Consider the following 24,720-nt stretch of genomic DNA (forward strand, 5'->3'; position numbering starts at 1 on the left):
TGTGGTCCTGGAAGCAGGGAAAATTTTTTCTAAGATTACTCTCTTAAGGTCATCCCAGCTCGTGATGGACCTTGGAGCAAGGTAATACAACCAGTCCTTTGCCACTCCCTCTAATGAATGAGGAAAAGCCTTCAGAAATATGTGATCCTCTTGGACATCTGGGGGTTTCATGGTGGAGCAGACAATATGAAATTCCTTCAAATGTTTGTGCGGGTCTTCACCTGCAAGGCCATGAAACTTTGGAAGCAAATGAATCAGTCCAGTTTTAAGAACATATGGGACATCCTCATCAGGGTATTGGATGCACAAGCTTTCGTAGGTGAAATCAGGTGCAGCCATTTCCCTTAGAGTCCTCTCACGGGGTGGAGGTTGTGCCATGTTCTCAGAATGTGCAAAATCAGAATGCTCAGAATCAGAATGCTCAAAATTATAATGCTCAAGATCAGGATGTTCAAAATCACCAATAACAGAATGCATAGATTCACCAGTAATGGAATGCTCAGAATGATCAAAAGGTATAAAATGATGCCTAACTAATCTATGAAATGTCCTATCTATCTCAGGATCAAAGGGTTGTAAGTCAGATGGATTGCCTCTAGTCATACACTACATTCAGCATGCACACAACTAGTTGCCTTATCATGTAAATAAAGGTGTAGGTTTGAACTACAGCTACCCTCAAATGATATCCAAATGACTTGAAATTTTGTGAGCAACCTTATAAAATGATGAGAAGATAGCACAAAAAATTTCAGACAAAAATTCAAAGTCTAACTATGAAAGCTAAAAATGGTAAGTTAAGAAAAATAAGTGAATAAAACTTGAAAAATAAAAAACTTTTGATAGAATCGCTTTTTCTGGACGATGGAGACCTCAGCCGGCCCATGGCGTAGGAAATTTTTTTCTACCCCAAATGCATATATAATAATTGCGATTCTGATAACCGGAGCAAAAGTTATGGCCGTTTGAAGTTTTGACAAACACAAAATTTGCTAGTTTTTTGGAACTTTCAAATCTGACCAAACTAAAGGCTCTAGCTATTTTTCCCACAAAATATGGATTAAAAGAAGTTGCCACAAAAAAATTCAGCCAAAAATAACAACCCTAGCTACTAAAACAAAAAATCTCAAATAATTCAGCATGGGTGGTCGCTAAAATCCGTCTCTAATTGATTTCTACTACTACTCTGTTTTTGCCGCAAGCACAATCTTCACAGCAAAACACCCAAGACTGAAACAGGGGAAACGCTTAATGGGAAAACTGAAACAGAACACACATTAAACAAAATACCAGGACACTAAACAACACTAACACACATACTAACACAATACTAACAATTAAACATAAAACACGAACGGATTAAACACACAACACTAGCTAGCTATTATGAACCTTTGGACACTACTCCCCGGCAATGGCGCCAAATTTGATCGAGGTCGTACCCGAATCAAATAAACATGAAAATGCAGTAACTAGGAAGTGATCCTAGGTCGTTTCCCAACGAGCAGTGACAAACCAAATGTTCATAATATACTTGCAGTAACAGTAACGATTGGGGGGGGGGTTGGTTGTTTGGTAATTAAAGAGCAGAACAAGTAACTGGAATACGAAACTACTAATATTAAAAACGGGTTGTTTCCTCTAATTCAGAAGCCATTCTCTTATCCTGGGTTATGGAGAATTCGTCCCTAACAGTCAACCACTTAATCCAACCCTATTTCAATTTACTAAGCGAAAATCAACTTAGGGTTTTCAATACGTGATTAGGCACCACATACACCAGTTAGCCCTTCGTCCATTAAGCATGAACGCAAGTTAGGCTTAGAGGCAATTAATCGAACACGAAGCGTGCACTGATTAATATTCACGAAATTGGGATAACTGGTGAAGGGAAAACTGCCAGGAAACCACATTACAAGCGAAACCTCAAAGAGAGTTGGGCTTCGTCCTCAAAAGGAAACAACACCAAAAAATCTAGCCTTCCATGGATTCAAACAGAAAACGCAAATGAAACATGAAGTAGAAACGTAAATGAACAGAAACGTAAATGAGACAGAAACGTAAATGAAAGTAGAAGAAGAAGCAAGAATGAACTCGTAATTAGAAACAGAAAACGGAAATTTGCATTAAGAACGAAAACCGTAACAAGAGAACAGAAAAACATGAAAACCTAAAACCAAAGCTCTGAATAATGAAAATAGCAGAAATAGAAATAGAAGGCCCTATTTACAATACTCTGGCCCAAAACGAAATAAACATTGAACAACATAAAATAAACTTGCGAAATTAACTAAGGTAAGCGCTGCTTTATTTGCCCTCTTCAAGTCCATAACCAAAATCCGGATTAAGCCCAATGTTTCATTAATTCCTGAAATTAGATTAAAAACATCAAATTAGCTAAATGAGCCCAAATAATAAAATTGCCTGATTAATTGACAATTAAGACCAATCAGTAATTAAAATGGTGCAAAAAGGGTTTAGAAAATAGAAGAAAATGATGGCACATCAGTCACGTACGAGAACTGGAAGGAGGTCCCTACTGCTCAGAAGGACCTGATTTGGGAGAATATTCAGGTATTTTTTCTTTTCTTATTTGATTTTGTTTAATTAATAGCCAAAAAATACATTATTGTAACAAACAAACTTTATTTGATGTTGTCAGGCGGAATTTGATATCCCAGAGGCTTCTGACAATAGGACAAAAATGAAGTTACTACAGACCGTGGGGGAGAGATGAAGGCAGTTTAAATCAGACCTCACGAGGAAATGGGCCCTTGCAGTCGATCAGGACGGTGTCGAGGACATTGTCTGTGAGAAATATGGCATCAGCAAGGAAAAGTGGGCCCAGTTTTGCCAGACTCGCAGAGACCCTTCTTGGGAGGTATGTTCCTTGCAATTTAAGTTGTTTTTCAAAAAACATGATGTTGTTATACTTCATTCTATTAATTTCAAACATTATTGTTTAATTTTTTTCAGGATGTGCGCAAGAAGGCACAGGCCATCCAGAAGCAGAATACTGCCCCCCACGTTTTGTCTCGTGGGGGTTATGATTATTTGGAGCAGAAGCTCCTGGCTGAGAAGACGAAGAAGAAGCTGGAGGAAGCTGCACAGTCAGGAAGCGTTGATGGCGTCATCGACCCTCCATCCCCGGTCAAACGCCACGTGAAGTGGAAGATGGCCCGCACGAAGAAAACAGGGGACATGACGACTGAGGCCGCAAAGGAAATCGCTGAGAAGATTGTAAGTCATTTTTAAGTAACCATTACAATTATATTTCAATATTTTGTGAATGTCATGTACCACTGTGTGTTTTCTGTGCAGGATTCCTTTGAGGAGTAGGCCACACAGGGATCCTTCGTCCCCCATGGACGTCAGGATGTTCTCGCCGCTGCTATTGGACGTCCAGAGCACCCTGGACGTGTCCGTGCTGCTGGAGCCGGTGTCACCATCAAGCAATACTATGGATCGGCTCCACGGACGTCCCGCAGCGCTTCCTCCCTGCCTCCTGACGAATTGCAGCAGCTGACCCAGCAAATCAGGGATCGGCTAGAGGAGTCCATCACAGAGAAAGTGACGAGGTAGGTCATGGCATCCTTCAGCCACATGCAGTCCCAGCTTCAGTCGCAGATGCAATCTCAGGGACTTGCAGTGCCTCCTGAGCCTCTGGTTGGTCCCTCCGGTCCTCGAGTGAGCATAAAGGGGAGTTGTGTTGATCCCTCAGGAAACGATCCTGAGACCGGTGACTCTGACAGGTGCGGCTTGTACATAGAAGCAGATTCTGCCCGCCTGGTTGCCATGGGGAGAGTTTATGAGGGATCACTGTTGTTCATCACACTCCTTTGTTGCCTGGCTAAGTAAAGGTGAGTGTGAAGGAGGTTACAAATGCAGATGGTCCAGTTCCTGTACCCACTGATGAGGTTTCCTTAGTGGGGCAGGCACTTCACACCTTCCTTGCTTGGCCGACACATCTGGTCAAGTCTTTATCACAACAGGTACTTATTGTTCTTACTATATGTTTCTTCTTTTTAAATTAATTCATTAAGTGTGCCTCAAATTAGGCTATTTAACTTTGTTTCATGAACAGGTAGCTGTGTCTCCGGCAAAACCACCTCCAAAGCCCGATCCAGAGGTTGATGATCCGCTTTATCTGATGACATTGACCATCCCAGAGCTTTTCTTGAGGCCTTATCAAGTTAGATGGGATGCCACCGTGTTCGGGGTCTTTAATCCAGATTTCCCCCTCTACATAAAGCACGAAGACCTCTCCGAAATCGCACACGGTGGTCAATGTCTCAGCATATCAATGTTACAGTTGTGGATTCTGTAAGTCATTTTATATTACTTTTAATTACCTAAGTTATTACTTTCAATTCATAAATATTTAACTTTGACTTAACACAAACAGGCATCTCACTGAAACATGTATGCAAGTGGGGAATTCTGATATCTATGGATTCCTCGAGCCACAGTCCATTCAGAGGTTTGGGCAATCGCAGTTTGAGTCTGAAAGTTACATAAAAAGTTGGATGCAGAGTTCACAACGCGATGTCTATCTTGGAGCCTACCTAAATGGGTAAGTCACAAAATAACTAAATTTAATTAATGTTTACTAATGTACTAACCCATTTTAGGTTCCACTGCAGCGGACACTGGCAGATGGTGGTCATCCAGCCCAAGGAACACCTAGTTGTCTGGTTTTGTTCATTGCATAACAGGCCAGACAACTACCTTAAGGGGATTATTAATAGGTTAGTGTTCTTTTCAATACATTTGCATTGTAATACCTCAACGTACAACACCAGTTTTTAATTGTTACTCATATGGAACAGTGCTATCAAGGGTCTTGATGATGCTCCACAGCCTAAATCAAAGGCTTCTGCTAGGTGGATTGTCGTCAAGGTACGTCATTTACATAAAACTTCCACTTATATATATTTCTTTATGTGTCTGTGTAGATGCAATTGGCTTTGATGTTTTGATGATGATCATGATAATGTGTTGCAATTGATGCAAATGGGCTTTTCAAGATTAAAATTCAAGACAATACTTCAAGATTACAAGGCACAACATCAAGATGATCACTAGAATATTAGGAAGGGAATTCCTAATTGAATTAGCAAAGGTTTGGCCAAGTGATTTAAAATAAAAAGTGTTTTTCAAAGGTTTTACTCTCTGGTAATCGATTACCAGAGGATGTAATCGATTACCAGTGGCCAAATACATTTTATAACAGCTATAAAAATTAGACTGTGTAATCGATTACACAATTTTGGTAATCGATTTCCAGCAGTTAGTAAACGTTTTAATTCAAATTTTAAAAGCTGTAATCGATTACACAATTACTGTAATCGATTACCAGACAGGAATTTCAGAAAAATAATTTCAAGAGTCACAACTTTTCAAAGGCTTTACTCATGACCACCAATGGTCTATATATATGTGACTTAAACACGAAATTGCTTAGAGATTTTCAGAACAACAAAGTGTTTATCCTCTCAAAGAGCAATTTCATTTTATCCTCTTAAGAATTCCTTGGCCAATTCAATTGCAATTCATTAAGGAATTAATTGAGTGCTCAATTTGTAAAATCCATCTCTTTCTAGAGAGATTTGTTCCTCTTCTTCTTCTCATTCTCTAAGGGATTAAGAGACTGTGAGTCTCTTGTTGTAAAGAATCTCTAAACACAAAGGAAGGGTTGTCCTTGTGTGTTTAGAACTTGTAAAAGGAATTTACAAGTTAGTGGAACTCTCAAGCGGGTTGCTTGGGGACTGGACGTAGGCACAAGGGTGTGGCCGAACCAGTATAAAACTGAGTTTGCATTTTCTCTTCCCTTAATCTCCTTTATTTATTATTGCTTTATATTTATATTCAAGTTGCTTCATTTGAATTAATATTTAAGAAGATTGTCATTAAGGGAATTCATAACTTAAGTAAAAAGTAAGATAGATTTTTAATTAGGAGAAAAGTTTGGAATATCTTAATTCAACCCCCCCCTTCTTAAGATATCTGAGGCCACTTGTCTAACAGTCTGTACACTAGTTGTTTAATTAATATCCAAATTTCATTATGTATTTAGTGTAATAGACAAAAAGGAAGTACTGAGTGCGGCTACTATGTGATGCACTGGATGTCAACCATCATTTTAGGAACTTCTAGGAATAATTGGGAAGCGGTAAGTTTATTTCAAACAAAATCGATTTATTTATAATTTGTATTGCATTATTAACTTATTATGATTTATTTCATCATGCAGTATTTTAACGATCCTAGACCATTGGAGCCAGAGAGATTAAAAGCATTGCGGATCCAGTGGACACAGTTTTATCTCCGAGTTAGAGATCAGGCCTAGGATTTAGGGACATTATCTTTAGCTTTAGTTTACTTTGGTTTAACATTTTTTACATTTTCTATGTAACATGAACATTGAATTCATTTGATGATTGTTCTTTATGATAAATCAATTATTTGATGTTTATTATCATTAAAACTGCTTGAAAGCAGAATAAAATGTTTATTTGCTATGAATTGGGCCTGAAATTGCATTTGACAGGTACAATTTTGGGTTTACTGTGAAAACAGAAAGTATATATATAAAAAAAATACTTGAAAACAACATCGGTTATTAACAAAAACCAATGTTAATATCATAAACAACATCGGTTATTTACAAAAACCGATGTCGATATGAACCTTAACATCTGTTGTAATAGAAAACCGATGTTAACGTTTGTATATTAACATCGGGTATTTAGAGAACCGATGTTGTCATATATATGTTAACATCGGTTCTCCAAAACCGATGTTAACATTGATACATTCTACATCGGCACTTTCAACATCGATTTTAGAACTCATGTAGAATGTTCTAAATAATCGATGTTAAAAGTGTATTTTCTAATAGTGAATTAAACTGTACTAACAAAAGAGTTTCAGTTTAGTTTTTTTTTTAAAAAAATTGGTTCAGTTTTTATATAATTTAGTTCAATTTCTTTTAAATCAAATAAGTTCAAGTAGTTTTTTTGAACACCTCTATGATATGACTATATGACAAGTTACGGCCAAGCCAAAAATTATAAATTATGAATTGTTAGTAACCAAATTTTGTAATTTTGGTAACCTGCCTCTGGTGTTAATTAATGTGAAAATCGATTGATTTTAATGTCAGTCCAATGAGGATAAGGTCATTTCAGTTGGATGCGCACTTGAGTATTTATCAGTATTAGTCGAACAAAAAGACTAGTTGTTGAATAAGGGTTAGCTGGGTCAAATCGGTAACTTATAATGTTAGCCGATGACAGAAATCAACTAACCATAAAAAATTCAGCTAAATTAAGTCAAATTTAATTTAACAAAGAGATAATATTTTCATCATTTTTTTATAGCTAAATGATTTGTAGAGGTTAAAACTAATTCATGATAGTGTCCATTAGAAATAGGAAGAGGTTCCCAATTTATTAAGATTTGAAATGCAAATCAGTTGGATTTGTGGAAGAGGAAAACATAACTAGAATATTGGAGTAGTTACTAAAAGGTGGATTAGTTACAATATGCACCAGCTAGCCGAAAATCAACTATTGTAAGCCAAAATCAGCATCCAACAAAAACATAATTTAGTAGAGGAGAGTTTTTAGCATCTTGTACTTTAAATCTAACAAGACAATGAATCCAAAACAGAAGCTTATATTATCTTGCATTTATTTTATCACTTTGTTTTTACAATTTATGTCTTTTATCACTTTCAATGTAAAGTTTTCATTTATATCCTTTCATTTACTTTTCTTTATAGCTTTCCTTAATTTATGGCCTTTCAAAATTTATTTTCCAACAAATTCTATCTTTTCCTTCTTTTTCCTTTTACATACAATAAATGCTTTTTGAAGTAGCTTGGAAAATCTATTATTGAGAACCAATTTTTTCTTCTCAATATCAATCACTTGACATTATTTTAGAATCGTGTTGATCAACAGTTAGTCGATCCAAACAATTGATTGTCACACGACAACAAGAATCAATACACCCAAAGTAGCATTTATGCATGAAAAGCAATCTCAATGACGTACTATCCTTCCTTTAATTGTTTTTGAAACTTTTTATAAATATTAAAATATATAGTGTTCATTTTCACCACGAGAACTATTAATGAAATACTTAAAAGGTGGTTCTTACATAATTTGAACAATTGACATAACAATTTATCATATAAAAACTGTTTGTTTACGTAACAACAATTCTCAATTATTTTTAAAAATTAAAAGATATTTTTTTATGATTGGGAAAATACAAGAAAAAACAGAACCAAAGAAACCAGAAAACTAGCTTCCCCTTGGGAAGGATGTTCCTATTCCATCACCAAGAACAATAAGACAAAGATCATTCGGACAAGTCTGCAAGACCATGAGCAAATGTTGGGCATTGGATCCTTTTCTTTAGCCAACCAGTCAGCGCACTTATGTTCCTTGTAAGCGTGTTGTAAGGACCAATTCGGACTAAAATTTGCAAAGGATCTAATCCTTTGAACAAGAGGATAATAAGGTGAGTTAAAGGGACCCCCTCATTTACAAGAGAAAGAGCATTTCGTGAATCAGATTCACATATCAGAAAATTGTAAACTTGATCACTATTTTCACACTATTATTTAATAGAAAACTTCTTAAAATGTTTAAATGCTACTTATCACTACTAAAAAAACATGTTTTACGACGCGTGATCTACGACGGTTATTATAGAATCGATTTAGAAGGTGATGCGGTAGCATTTTTGTAATTATTGTAAAAAAATTACATTTTATGACGCACATTCTAAAACGGTTACTAAAAACCGCCTTAAAATGTTATATGCAATAAAGTTCACGACAGATTTTTGGTAAAGACCGTCGTAATTGGGGAAAAAAAACAAGCGCGTGCGCAGAACCTCAACTCCCAATTTTATTATTATTATTTCCCAGAAATCACTCTCTTCTTCTGCACTCCTAAGCCTCTTCGTTTTCTCTCACTAACCCTAGAAGCCCATCCACCTTTGGTTACTGTTTTCTCTAGAAAGAGAAGCAGTTGTTGCTGAAAATGTACAAGAACCAGCTTCAAGAGCTAGCCCAACGGAGCTGCTTCAACCTGCCTTCATACACGTCTATTCAGGAAGGTCCCGATCATGCGCTAAGGTTCAAGGCCACTATCAACTTTAACGGCAAGATCTTCGAGACCCCTCACTACTGTTCCACTCTCCGTCAGGCCGCACACTCTGCCGCCGAAGTCGCTCTCAATTCCCTCTCCCATCGTGGCCCCTCCTATTCCCTCGTCACTAAGATTCTCATGAGTCATTGCCGCTTCTACTTCTAGGGTTTTTTTTTCTTCCCCCTCTCCTTAAGCTTTACAAGTCAAACTTAAACCACCATTAACTGAAAAACCGCAGGAAGAAGAAAAAGATCAAATCTCAGAAGGGTTAAAAAAAATGAAGGGTTTGAACAACCGGTTCTTCACGGTGGGGTTGTGGCGACGTGGTACTCTTCCAACATTGGCGTGCTTCAAGTACCCAATCTTCCTGACCATGTGCCACATGAGTTACGTCGCCATAGCATGGATGAAGGTCGTGCCTTTGCAGACCCTTCGATCCAGGGTGCAGTTCTTCAAGATCTCTGCCCTCAGCCTCGTTTTCTGCGTCTCCGTTGTCTTCGGGAATATCTCTCTCTGCTACCTCCCCATGTCGTTTAACCAAGCCATTGGCGCCACCATGCCCTTCTTCATTGCTGTTTTTGCCTACCTTATGACGCTCAAGAGGGAGGCTGGGCTCACTTACCTCACGCTTGTTCCTGTTGTTACTGGAGTCATCATTGCAAGTGGGGTATGTATTGTCACATAACATAACATGACACCCTTTTGATTCTTTTAATGTTTTTTTGTTAATTTGGGTTAATGGGTTTGTTTCTGATGTGATTTCAGATTGGTTCAACATAAAAATAACATTTTTTAAATGTCTTCTGATATGGGTGTTGTGTGTGTCTTCTTCTATTTGGCTATTATTAGGGGGAACCGAGTTTTCATCTGTTTGGATTTATTATATGTGTTGCGGCTACGGCTGCAAGGGCTTTTAAATCAGTGCTACAAGGGATATATGACTTCATGTCAATTTGTTCTATCAGCATAGCATTATATGTGTTGTAGATTACAAAATGGGACTATAGAAATACCCAACCCAAGCTTGTTTCCCTTATTTTTATCATCGCTGATAAATTTATCATATGGTTAAGTAGTGGTGTTCTAAAACAAGCACCTTAGAATGCACCTTAGAATGTTATATGTAATAAAGTTTACGACGGGTTTTAGGTTTCATCTCTGTTGTGACTTGTTGGTATATTTGTTCATAGCTGTCAGTGTTTGTTTTTCATCACTGTTTGAATTAATCTTGCTTCGTAGAGAGTATTACTTATTGAAATCATTGTTATGCTTGTGAAGGAACAAATGGCTAGAGTGGCAAAGGAGGAAGAGAGGGGTAGTCCTAGTTGGGGTGCTTCATTTTTTACGCAGACAACACAGGATGTGGCTAGAGCTGTTGCCGCTGCTGTGAATTCTCAAAGGCCATGTGTGGTATATGCATTCAAAAATGATCATGGTGGCAGCCAACTTCAAAGGCTGCAGTATCAAGTTAAATATACAAATTTAAGTTGGTTGATACTGTTGGATTTTTGGTCCTTGTTTTTGAATGCTTTTTTTGCTTTGTTCTTCCTTTAGCGGTTTGGCCTTATCATCAGTGACTTGAAAATTCAGTTGTTTCCCCTTTCACGTTAGACATCAAAGCTACACGTGTTTGTTCTTACATGTCATTATCAGTGTTTTTAGTTTTCTGCCTTTTATTTTCAAAGCACAAAAACTCATACTAATTCCTTGGAATTGGATTCTTCTCGGACATTGATACACTCTCTCAAATTTGATGGACCATAAGTCTTGGAAGGAGCCGACAAAGCTGTTTGAAAGCATCGTGGCTGCTGGACTTCATCCTAGTAAGGTGTTTTTTAAAACAATATTATTGTTATGTCTACTACAACTTTCATTGGTTTCCGTTCTGAATCTTAGTTATGTGTTAGCATGTATCGGTTTCATGAAAACTTTACATTTCATTTTTTTTCCAGGTTTTATCGTTAGATTTGTCATTTTCTTGATTTCAACCCAATATTTTAATGTCCAAAATCAGCTTGCAAAATAATGATCTAAATTTTTATAACTTCTTGTTTAGAGTTAATAAAATATTTAGTATTTAACTATTTATTGATGTACAGTTATGTATTTTAATATTGCTTGTGAAACTTTCAGCTTACTGCTTATCATGAGAGTGATGCGATAGGGCCAATTCATATTAAGTAGAATCCAAGTTCTGAATTGCAGTCCCGTATTGATGCAGAGGCAAGTGGTTTGAACCTATCTCCTTATATCATTTTGAATCTTTTGATATAGTGGATTATTTATGATTTTATTTTCTGAGATGCATTTACGTAAAATAATTCTCACAATATTTTCTAAATTTAAATTTTAAATTAAATTTATATTAAATTTGAATCAAGTTATATATATATATATATATATATATATATATATATATTATTGTCATTAATGAATTTCAAGAAAAATGTAATAGAAACTTAATTTGTTTGATGAGTTTATTTGTCTCTTATATGTACCTGGTTGTGTGTTCACTTCATTTCTTTTGTTAAATTAATTTGTTTCATCTTTGGGGTAACAGATAAACACCTACAATGGCTTCTATTGTGATGAATTTACTCCAAATAGTCCCTATATATAATAAGAGGAGGGTAAACTTTTTTTTTTAATATGACACTAAAATTTAGAAATGAGGAAATGAAATATTATGGATGGCATAACTTTCTGTTAAATATGAAGGTTTACAGAATTTGGAGGTCCAATTCACAAAAGACTTGTCCAGGATTTGGCATTTGCAGCTGCTAGATTTATAATAAGAGGAAGGTCCTTTGTAAACTACTACATGGTTAGTTGGCTTAAACTGATTCAAAAATCGATGACGTTGGCATCTACTCTTGTAAGTAGCCTAACTTGTCTTTACATTTACTTGTAGTATCATAGAGGAACCAATTTTGGACGAACATAAACAGACGTAAATTAGAAATTACTACTTTGGAATCTGTCATTGCTCAGTCACATGAAGGGCTTAATCGTTACAAAGAAGAGAGAGACAAGTTACATGGGGAGAGAAAGTATGTAACTCCTCTTTTGTCTAGTTTTTTTTTTTCTTTTTTAAATTTCTATGTAGACTTTTTACTAGATGAAAGAAGAAATATTGTTACAGTGAAGAATGCATACACCGAAAGTATAGGATGGGGTGCCCCCCTTAGCAAAAGTAGAAAGGAGAAACATAGTAAACTGCAAAAGTATATTATTTACTACTTTTCATAGTCAAGAAAATATTTCTTATGAGTTTAAATTGTTACTTTATAGGTCCCTATGGGGCAAAGAGAATAAACTTACTGCTGAAATTGATAAGCTGAGAGCTGAAGTTGAGAAGGCTGAAAAGAGTCTTGATCATCATGCAATTCCTGGTGTGAGTAACCCCTCTTTCTAACATCTCCTTTTGTATATGCCATTAAATTGTCAAGAATCCTTAACATGGTGTATTTGAATTGTGAAAAATATCTTGCTCAAAAAAACTCACGGTTTGAATAAATAGATGATAAAAATGACAACTTGCGAGTCATGGATCAACTTGTCAAGAATCCTTATCATGTCATAAAAAAATAATAGAAAAATCACCCGTAATTTATTTTAATAAGCCATATTTAAAAAAAAATATAATTTGATTGGACAGCCATCTATTGAATTGATAACATTAAATTATTTGACAAGAAATTTAAAAATATAATTTATTAAAAAATTATACATGATTATTTGTCAAATTTTTTATGACATAACAAGTTAATAAATTATCAATATTATTACTACATTAATTAATATTGTTACTTAAAAGTATGAACTAAAATAAAATAAAAAAACTTTAAATACTTCACGTAAAAAAAATTATATTTTAGTTTAAGAAAAGGTTTTTTTAAGCCTATGGATTATAATTCCTAACCTTTCTATAATGCAATATCTGCATGTTAGACAAGTACCAAACCTAAGCTTCGTACATTATAGTTAATTTTTTATGATCTCGTTAGATGCAGCGAGTTTTGCGCTATGCTCTTTGCCTAATGAGATTTAGAAAGTTGCTGAGTTGACAACATATCATTTGCTAGGATAGAATCCTCGTATGATAGACACATTGTTTTGATCGAGGAGAGACACACTGTTTCGCCATTGGCCCCCAGTCCCCTCCACCTTCCTACTTTGATATGCACTTTCTATAATATAAATTTGATATTTATTTATTATTCCCATGATAATTTTGTATAATATTATCACTTCATTTTCATTTTTTATATGCTTACCCTGAACAAAGTAGCCATAGTGTTAGTGAGTCCCATTGCTGATGTGGCAGTGCAACATTGGCGAGGAATCAACATTCATAATTGAATATCTCTTGTCAAATTTGGTCTATGTACATTTTCACTTAACAGACATTTGTAAATCAATTGTATCTCTTGACAAATATTGTCTGGTCTTCAACTGTATATTTTATGAGTGCTTCATAGATAAGCTCAATGAGAATGGGAAGATTACGCACAATTTGTTCAAGTTTGAAGCAAATATTTAGCAGTTAGTCAACTCTGTTACCATGATCAAGGATATAAAAAATGTGAAGTTTGAGCCATTCAGGCTCATCATTCAGGTACCTACCCTCCTATTTTATCATTACATATTTGTGAAGTTAGTGGTTTCATTTTGGATTTCTTTTGTTATTGATCACCACACGTGACAGTCCAAGATGAGTAAAGAATACCCAAGTCATCACTCAAGTACTGGATTGTAGTAGATACGGTCAGGAGGTATAAATTAGTAATTATTTTTGAATAAATAGAATAAGTCATGTGAAGATTGGTGAAGCTATTCATTGTCCTGTCTTGGTGTTTGATTCATATGTGTTGAATTTGCTTGTTTATCATCACTTCTTCAATGCAGCTTTTGGATTTAGCATTTCTCCCTATCAATTTGTTTTACACATTATGAGGATTATCAATATGCTAAACTTCTATCTACCGAAGAACATGTAGAACTGAGAACTTTTGAATATATGGTGGCTATATCTTTTTCTATGTACATAGGCTAAAACAATTCATCATGGGTGTATGTATTTATTTGATATATCATTTATGGAAGACCACTAGCTTGCCAACTGCAATGCCAATTGAAGATAATTGTAAAAAATTGGATTTTGGTGTATTGCTTTGTTATTAGTTATGGTCAAATTCAATGACATAGTAAATTGTCTATCATTGTTAGATGGAATTCCAATTTGCTGGCAAAGTTGTTTACTCTGCAGTATGGATATTTGTCTTTTCACTATTCATGGAATTGTTGGGCTTCTCTACCTAGAAATGTTACTGTCGAGGTGTGTTATACTGCACCTTTCAACCTTTGAATATGGGAATTACTTACATTAAATATGTACCATATGTTTTTGTGTAATAACTTAACAGATGGAAATTATGAAATATGGTGGATGATTATTTGATGAGCTTGCTTTTTGCGTGTTTGTTAAAATGAACCAAAGGGACCATTATATTAACTCATAAGATAAAATTAGGTTTTTGGACTAGGCAAGCTCTTGCACAGCTGCCAATGGAGAAGCATGTTAATTTATAATAATCATGGTATTTAAATACCATGATTGTGAAAATAAGAATTTTGATTGAATGCATTTGGTGACGCTGATAAGTCGATGAGATCTCTGATGAGATATAGTGGGTTTGCAGGTAGTAAGTCATATATGCATTATGCATATATATATACAATATGTGTTGTATACACTATAAAGTTAGAATAGGAATCTTCGTGGTTCGTTACAATTTGCTAGTTAATGATTATACACTGCCAATAATACCAAGGTTCATGTAAACATTTTGTACCAAAACATTTGTAATTGTCATTCATGAAGAAAAAGGGAAAAAAAATAAAAATTCAACATCAGTTATTAGGATAACCGATGTTGAATTCCCGAATATACTACATCGATTATCTGGAAAACCGATGTAGAATGCTTTGACCTTGGTTGCCTATTCAACGACGTTTAACGGCCAAAATCGATGTAGAATGACGGATATTCTACATCGGTCAATTAGACAACCAATGTTAAATTATCGCTTTCTACATTGGTCCATGCCAAGAGACCATAGTAGAATTAACGCCATTCTACAACGGTCGTGGCCAAGAGACCGTAGTAGAATTAACACCAATCTACATCGGTCTTCGCAACCGATGTAGAACACTTATCCCCTTTTACGACATCTTCTACAACATCGGTCCATAACCGATGTAGAATGACCAATATAACCAATGTAGAATGACCATTTTGTGATAGTGTATTAAATGACCAGTTAAACAACTTGATTCCACTATTGAAGATGCTATAAGTGGAGGAAAATCTGGGAGTATGGTAAGGAGCGCCCTTATGCATGCCAGGGCTCGATATTCTATTTGAGTTCATCAATTTTCAATTAAGAAAATAGAATTCACAGAACAATGGAACTCATCAGTCCTCACAATGGACAAGTAGTACACACTTAGTGCGAAGAGTGAAAGAACAAGCTGAACATTGGGCAATTGAAGTGACGCTGAAGAACTATAATCTTGAACACCTGTCTGAAGCTGCAACGCATACTCCAAGTCCCACAACACATCAACCATGGTTGGCCTATCAGAACCAACTTCTTGCAATCATTTTTCTATTGTCTCACTAAATTTCCTTAGTGAGTTTTCATCTATATGGTCCTTCATGGAAGGATCAATTATCCTTTGGAGCATCCCCTTGTTTTTCCAAAGCATTCCCCATTAAACCAAGTTTATCTGTTCTGCTGGAAGCAATGGATCAAGGGTCGGTCTTGCACATAACACTTCCAAAAGAGCTACCCCAAATGATTAGACGGTAAAATTTCGAGGGTTTCCTAGATTCACAATTATAGGAAACTAACAGAATCTTGAAACCTATGATTCTCACAAATAATAAATAAACAATGCATACCTTTCTCCATAGTGAGACCTCTCTACGGTGTACTTTGATTTCTTGAAAGAGGAGAGAAACAAGATTTCACTCCCTTGACTATTTTTTTTTGTCTCTCTACGTTTGTGATGACTAGAGATTAGAGAGAACATTTTTTTGTTAGGAAAGAGACCTTGTTTCACATTAGTGGGTATTAACCCCTTTTATAATCATTACTTCCATCAAGTAATAGTTATCTTTAGAAATTTTTCCTATTTAACTCAATTACAATTTAGTCTCTAATTATTAATTATTTATTTATTAGTCCTTACATAAGTCACATATCTCTCATATGAGACATTAATTCTAACATTCTTCCATTTAGCTCATGTGACATTACTAAACATTATGGACTAAATAAATAAATAGCCTTAACTAACATAATGTGCATTAAAATGACTAAACCGTTCTATACATTGGGTACATCATAATTTCATGATTAAGAATATGAACCAATTCGAGTCATGACAGTTGTACATCACTTAATTGACATAGTCCCTTCCATGTACTACAAATTAATCTTCTCCTTAATATGATCATTAGTTAAGAGTACATAATTGGTCCAACATAATGTCTTTATTTAAGACAAAACCTGTTAATATTACTCTAATACAAATATGAATGCAAACATAAAGAATATGTAATCAGAAACATATCATAAATGAGCTTAGAGTATCAGTAAAATGCATAAGTTAAATTATATTTAATGATCATCAATAACAATAATGTCCATACTTTCAACATGTTCTATAAATGTCTTGGGCGACAATCCCTTTGTCAAAGGGTCAGCTATCATAAAGTTGGTATTAATATGTTCTATTGACACTCTTTGTTTCTGAACTTTTTCCTTCACGACAAAGTACTTCAATTTCATATGCTTAGCACCCTTAGAGTACTTTTCGTTCTTAGAGAAAAATACTGCTGCGGATTTATCACAATACATTTTCAGTGGCCTAGCAATATTGTCGACAATTCCAAGTCCTGAAATAAAGTTTTGCAGCCAATTAGCCTGAATTGTAGCCTCAAAACATGCTACAAAATCAGCTTCTATGGTAGATTCAACAACAACTGATGCATACGGAATTACTTTCATTTGTTTTCGTTCCATATCATTTATATGACATTATGCGAGACTAAATTTGTCTCCTTTCTAAATTGGAACAGGGGATGCTGAACACCTTTCCATCCTGAACCTCTCTAGTACTTTATTGATATATGTTTTTTTATATAAGTCTAACAATCCTTGTGATCTATTATGGAATATTTCTATCCCTATCAACAACATAAAGAATTAGAAAAATAACCTTACTCCCACTAACCTTCAGATATATCCATCTATTTACTGTATTTTTCTTAAATCCAAAGGAAATAATGGTATCATTAAACTTCAAATACCATTGGTGGGAGCCTTGCTTAAGATCATATATTGATTTCTTTAATTTGCACACCATGTGTTCTTTTCCTTCGATCAACTGAGAACCCTTTTGGTTGGTCCATATAAACATTATTCTCTAAATCTTCATTAAGAAAGGCAGTTTCACATTCATTTGATGTAGCTCCAAGTTATAATGGGCTACTAATGTCATGATAATCCTGAAAGAATCCTTTCATGAGACCAATGAAAGCGTCTCTCAATGTCATCTTTATGAGTAAATCCCTTAGCAACAAGTCTAGCCTTCTAACGTTCAAGGTTGCCATAAGAGTCACGTTTAGTCTTGAAGACCCACTTACAACCAACTCTCTTATAGCCCTTTGGCAATTCTACAAGGTCCCAAACACCATTATGTTTTTTGTAATTTATCTTTTCTTTCATGGCATTTAACCACTTCTTAGAATTATCACAACTTACAGCTTGTGAAAATGAAACTGGACCATTACCATTAATGTTTAAGTCTATTTCTGTTTCATGTAGGTATACCACATAGTCATTCGAAATAATTGGTCTTATTTCTCTTTGAGACCCCCTAATGCTACTTCTTGTGGTTCTTCCACAATAGGTTCATTATTGTGTTGCTCTTCATTATTGTTTTGAACAACAATTAAAAGAGCAATCACCTTATTGCTAGAGACACAAGCTAAAGGGACTTGCACTCTAACTTTTTTAATTTCTACATCTCGTGGAACTGTACTCCCACTGATTTCACCATTTTCAATGAACCTTGTATTTCCAGTTTTGATCATTCTCATACTATGATTAGGACAATAAGACATATAACCCTTTGACTTTTCATGATAACCAATGAAATATCCACTGATTGTTCTTGCATCCAATTTTATTTCTTGTTGATTATAAGCCCTTTTTTTCCAGGCAACCCCAAACATGCAGGTGCCTTATACCAGGTGTCCTATTCGTCCATAGTTCAAAATGTGTCTTTGGAACTGCCTTACTTGGAACCCTATTCAACAAATACATGACAGTTTTTAAGGCATACATCCACAAAGATACAAGTAATGTTCTATTAAAGTTCTATTATGCCTTTACAATATACCATTTTGTTATGGTGTACCGGGCATTGTGTATTGCACATAAATGACACGTTTCTGAAGGAGTATAGCAAATGGACTTGGGCGTTTCCCAGTTTCATTGTATCTTTTGTAGTACTCACCATCTCTATCAGACCTAACAACTTTCACCTTTCTGTCTAATTGTCTTTCTACTTCATTCAAGTAAATTTCTAAGGCATCCACTACTTGAGATTTCTCATGCAGTAAGTAGACATAACCATAACATGAATAGTCATCAATAAAGGTGATAAAGTATCTTTCCTTTCTGAAAGAATTAACATCAAAAGGTCCACAAATATCAGTATGCACAATTTCAAGAAGCAGAGTGCTTCTTGTAACTCCTTTCATTGTATGTTTTATTTGTTTTCCCTTAATACAATCCACACAAATATTTAGATCCGTAAAATTTAGATCAGGAAGAATTTCATTCTTTATTAGTCTTTCCATCCTTTCTCTAGAAATGTGACCTAAACGTTTATTCCACAAGAAAACAGATCATTCATTCACTAAACTATGTTTAGTGCCAACATTTTGAGTGCTCTCCCACTAAACCCATAAACTCTTTAGCATTATCGATCTTTGGGAGAGTTGTCTTAATATTGTTTGTAACAGTCATTCTCATGAATATTAGGCTGAGTCTGTTAGATCTTTCCCAAGCTTTATAATGGACTTTCTCTTCATAAAAAAATTCACATAAGTGTTTTGAGACATAAAACACATGTCATACATATGATTCATTCAGATAACGATCAATGTATATTGATGATCTCCTTTGGGTGATACATCAATACACAACATACAAACTTGATGATGCTAATAAAACTCTTAACATTATTTGGAAATTAAATATGCACCAATTAGTAGTACCTATTAGCTTTGGGTATATAAATAAAATCACACAAATCGCCTACAATTATATTCATTAATTATAAGAACAACTAATCAACCTTTGGGCGATCCATAAATGCCTTATAACAATGAATTTCAATTACCCATAAACCAATAATCATATAATTTAGCATCCATTATTTTATGAGTAATTGAAATAATCATTAATTTGGAATTAAATAACTTTATAAATTTGGTCACTTTGGTGACTAACAAATTCATCATACATTTAATTCCAACCAAATATATGACATGCAGATACTTATTGTTATTAAAAATTCATAGTCATTTTATTAATTTCATTCCAGACCATAAAATAATATTCACATTTATTTGTCTTTTGCATTCAAGCACGTTCAAGTAAATATGTAGCATATATATATTTATTGCTACAGATAATTTCAAAGTATTCACGTTAATTTAATCCCAAGACATAACCTTTCAATCCTTTAATGGCATTTAATAATAATATTGGAAAAAAATGAACACATGGGATTGAGAATAACAAAAAGGGAGTTGGAATAGCAATTCCAAGACGGCGGCAGACTTTTCAAAGAATAACTTACCACAAAAACAAGTACAACATACAAATCATAAAATTGGAGAGGTAATTTTAACAATCATAAAATTTCATACTTGGAGCGGACAAAAATCCATAAATTTTATAATTAGGGTTCATGCATAATTGGGAGAAAATAAATCATTCTTGGAGAATCATAAATTTCGTAGCACATATTCTAATACAACATGTAAAATTTTAAGGGTTTCGTAAATTAATAATTATAGGAAACCAACAAATTCTTGAAACTTATGATTTTCACAAAATAATAAATAAATAATATGTATCTTTCTTCATGGTTCTCCGATGTACTTTGATTTCTTGGGAGAGGAGAGAAACAAGATTTCACTTCCTTGACTATTCTTTCTGTCTCTTTACGTTTGTGATGACTAGATTAGGGATAATACTTTTTTTGTCAGGAAGGGAACATTGTCTCATATTAGTGGGTATTAACCCCTTTTATAAAATCATTACTTTCATCAAGTAGTAGTTATCTTTAAAAACTTTTTTTATTTAACTAAAATACAATTTAATCTTTGATTATTAATTATTTATTTATTAATCTTTATACAAATAATATGTATCTGATGAGACATTAATTTTAACATAGACATCAGATTTTTCTGTCAGCTTTTGCCACCTTAAATATTCAGGTTCAAGATACCCCAAAGGCCAAAATCAGCAACTTTAGCAACATGGTTCTCATCAAGCAATAAGTTCGAGGACTTCACATCATGGTGAATGATTCCCCGTACCACTACTCCTTTGTGAAGGTAATGAAGACCCTTGGCAGCTCCAATGCAAATTCCAAGCCTTTGATTCCAAGACAAGCTTGGCAAGTTTGTATTGTACAAATGGTCCCAGAGTGGCCCTTTTTGCATGTACTCATAAACCAGTATCTTCTCGAACCTTTCATCGCAAGGTGCCTGTGACGAATCTTAGACAAAACCATGATCTCTCTCTGAAATTCTGGAAGGCCTTGACCTGACCCGTTAAGAATTATTTATTAAATTTATTATTTATTAAATTATAACCAGTTAAGAATTAAAATTATTATTAATATATATATATATATATATATATATATATATATTAAAATTAAGATGATTCATAATTCCAATCTATGATATGATAATATGTTGGTTTGATTAATTGAGATCGTCATTTGAATATTAAAAATAATTACTAAGTAACATTAATTTTAACAATTATTACATTATTTTTATAATTTAATATATAATGTGATTTTTGTTAATCTCACATTTAAATTATATTTATATATTTATAAAATTTTGTATCAAAATTAAATAATAATAAAAAGATAATCAAACAATCTATATTTTAATATATTTTAAAATGTTTATATATATATATATATATATATATATATATATATATATATATATATATATAAAATAGTGAAATTAGACGTTAAAATGGATAATTAACATAATTTACTTTACAATTTTAATAATTAACAATCAGATCCATTGACGAATAATTATGTAGTTACTATTTTATCATTAGCATAGTTAAAAATTATAAGTTTTCTAAAAATAGATAATCATTATATATTTAATTATAAATGAAAAACATAAAAGATTAAAATACAACGTTGTATCTATAATATTTATTTATTAAATTATATATATTACGTTCTATATATATAATGTTTAACAAAAACAAATGGGATACTTATATTACGTTCTATACGTATGATTTTATTTTTATTCAATAAAAATTATTCGATTAAATGGAATATTATTTTTCACCAAAAAAAAATTATAATTATAATATAAAAAAAATATTATTCATCTATAATTAAGTGAGATAATTTTGGTTAAAAAAGACTTCGATAACAGGAAAAATGGTTAAGAAAATTATTTTTTTATCCTTAAAAAGAGCGGAAAAATTGAAATTATATACTTACCTTCACTTCTACTTTTATATATATATATATATATATATATATATATATATATATATATATATATAAATGTAATAAAAAATTATGTAAATTTTTAGTTCATAAACTTTTTTAAAATTCGAGTTTGAAAAAAATTTTGACGGGTTAAAGTTTCTAAAGTTTCCTTTGCAACTTTTGATCTCTGCTGTTAGAGAGTGTCGTTAAATGATGATTGAATCTTTTTTAAACTAGTGTCTGTGGACTAATTGAATCAGCATGGGACTCGAATAAGGAAGACTTGCCCAGGTCAACTCATCATATTTGATTTTTCATCTTATTTTTTTTTCGAAGAATGAACTAAGAAGGCTACTAATAATACAGCCAAATGCCAAGACTATAATGTACATATATGAAATTTCTCTTCAGAGGTATGAAATTTTTTCACAAGTCTATACTACAAGTATATATTTTGTCCTGACCTTCTCGGAAGGAAATGAACAGACAAAACAATTAATTAATAACAAATGTCAAATTTTTTAAATATAAGAAAAACAATTAATAATATTTGATTACATGTCATATAAATATTGGTCGAGACTATAGACCTATAATGGTTCAGGACCACCTAATGATTTCTCTGGAGTACAATAAATTAGTTACAATAAAAGACAGTTGTCTTTGTTTCCACTAAATATCTCGAAGGGTTCATACTGGGAGACTGATGATTTCGTCAGCCCTAACCCTTCAATAAAAAGCACATCTTAGCATTTTTTGTTTGGAAAAAAAATAGAGAAAAAGGAATTTATGATAAATGTATTTCACATTAAAAATGAGTGATTGATCCAATAAGTAGTTCCTTAAGTGGTTCTTTACAATTAATAATCAAGACCTTGAAAACAAACTTTTGAATTGAAAAAATAGAAACACAACTTTAGAACTACTATTTTGTTTATTCCAAGAGAGGAATCAGACTATGATACACTACTAGAAAAGCAATTTTCTACTACACACAATCTAAGACGGTTCTGTAGAACCGCCTTAGAATGTCATGTGGTAGCATTTTTGTAATTAACGAAGTTATAATTAATATTTACGTCGCAAAATCTAAGACAGTCATAAGGAACCAGTCTTAGAATGACACATAATGACAATTTTGTAATAACGTTGAATAAAGACAACAACAGTCTTTGTTGATGACCGTCTTCCAAAGATTTTAAAAATAAATAAAAGAGACAACACAGAATTGGGAGTAGAGGATTTCTCATTCACAACCAAAGCAGCAGCGTCCAGGTACATCCCCTTCCTCCGTCAAACCCACGCCCATTTCATTCTTCTCAATTCCCAATTCCAAATTAGGGTTAGGGTTTTCACAATCTCGATGACCTTCTCTTCTTCCTTCACCTTTCAATCCCTATTCCACTACCGCTACTACTGCTCCCTTTGTCTTTGTCGTTGTCGTTTGTAAGGATTAATCAATTAACCTATCGAATGTTTCAGTATCTTCTTCTTCTTTTTCTTCCACGGACCTCTCTCACCCTCAGTCTAACTTGTCCCTCGGATTTTCTTCCTCCCACGCCTCGCCGCCTCCTCGCTCTGACCCGCTAGTGCCGCTACAGCTCATGGAACCACAGACGGAGAATGGCAACTTAGATGTTGAATCGGACGACGATGAGGACAAAGAAGTCAAGGAGTTTCTCATTCTAGGCGACTCAATGTGCCTCAAGAGGCGAAGAGATTGCGACTCCTCATCCTCCTCCTTCGCCGCCAAGAGGGTTTCCATCGAGCCCGATCTCGATGCGCGTAAGGCCGTTGTGCGCGCGTGGGGTTGCCAACCCCTCTACATTGGAGTTGTTGACGGCGGTGTTTAGAGTAAGTTTATAGCTGGGCACTTATTTACTAATTTTGATTTTATTTTATTATTTATTATTATTATTTATTTCATTCTTGGTTCTGTTTCTAACACTCTGATTTGGCTCCATAGGAAGCAAGCAGTGACATCAAATTGGTTCTGGAGAAATTGGTTCTATTTCTTTTGCATATATTATGTTATACCTGCTGCTATTGTGTTTCTTAAGTATGTTTTTGCTTCATATTCTCATTTACTCTTTACTTTATCAGGAAAAAATTAGGAGGAAATTGGGGTTTTGCTTGGTAGACAATGTCATTTATCTGATTATCTCCTTATTTTTAGTGTGTGATAAAAGAGTAAGGAAAGAAATGATTTCTTAGGGTTTATATACACACTGTTTTATTTTACTTAAAGATATCACTGCCTGCTTTCACTAAAATATTTTGTTTCAAAATGTCTATAGGACACATAATAGCTATTTGATAATTGAATTTAGATGGGGCAACTGTATTGTACTGCAATTGAGAGCATGACTTCAATTTACACCCAATTACCACATGCTTGGGCTTTTTTTCATTTTTTCTTTCAAAAATGATGTTTTGTTTTATTTCAGATCATGCCATGCCTATGGACATGGTCATTGTGGGTGATGAGAGAGGCTCTTTTGACTTTGTACACAAAAGTGGGAATGATTCTAGAATCATTTGTAGTAAAAGAGGAAACATAGAAGATGTTGCTCTTGTATTTGCTTAGGACATGGACAGGTCTCTGGGTACGTCTTGTTATCTTTTTGGTAGCCCTTGCAACCTGATGCATGACATTCATGTAACTGCTACAGTGCATACTACCTTATTTCATTGT

At 34.0% G+C, this 24,720-nt stretch overlaps 1 protein-coding gene and 1 pseudogene across 2 annotated transcripts; one reads left to right on the forward strand and one right to left on the reverse strand.

Moving 5' to 3' along the window:
- Window positions 1–8,908: 8,908 nt before the first annotated feature.
- On the forward strand, window positions 8,909–14,707 carry LOC106798728 (probable sugar phosphate/phosphate translocator At3g11320). Of its 2 annotated transcripts, XR_001388359.3 has the most exons (6): window positions 9,697–9,834; window positions 10,446–10,995; window positions 11,301–11,991; window positions 12,079–12,217; window positions 12,459–12,561; window positions 13,649–14,707. XR_001388359.3 is itself a non-coding variant. In XM_014776085.3 (4 exons), exons 1-2 carry the CDS (start codon window positions 9,445–9,447, stop codon window positions 10,719–10,721), a joined length of 666 nt encoding a protein of 221 aa, XP_014631571.1. In that variant the 5' UTR covers window positions 8,909–9,444; the 3' UTR covers window positions 10,722–10,995; window positions 11,301–12,042; window positions 12,459–12,871. The 2 variants fall into 2 exon arrangements, 1 of the variants encoding a protein (XP_014631571.1); XM_014776085.3 differs by lacking the exons at window positions 12,079–12,217; window positions 13,649–14,707 and having other exon boundaries at window positions 8,909–9,834; window positions 11,301–12,042; window positions 12,459–12,871.
- A 328-nt stretch (window positions 14,708–15,035) lies between these two features.
- LOC106798842 (probable receptor-like protein kinase At5g24010) lies at window positions 15,036–24,684 on the reverse strand (annotated as a pseudogene).
- Between the last annotated feature and the right edge of the window lie 36 nt (window positions 24,685–24,720).

Source organism: Glycine max, chromosome 5 (genome assembly GCF_000004515.6).
Source record: "Glycine max cultivar Williams 82 chromosome 5, Glycine_max_v4.0, whole genome shotgun sequence".
Lineage (NCBI taxonomy): Eukaryota > Viridiplantae > Streptophyta > Magnoliopsida > Fabales > Fabaceae > Glycine > Glycine max.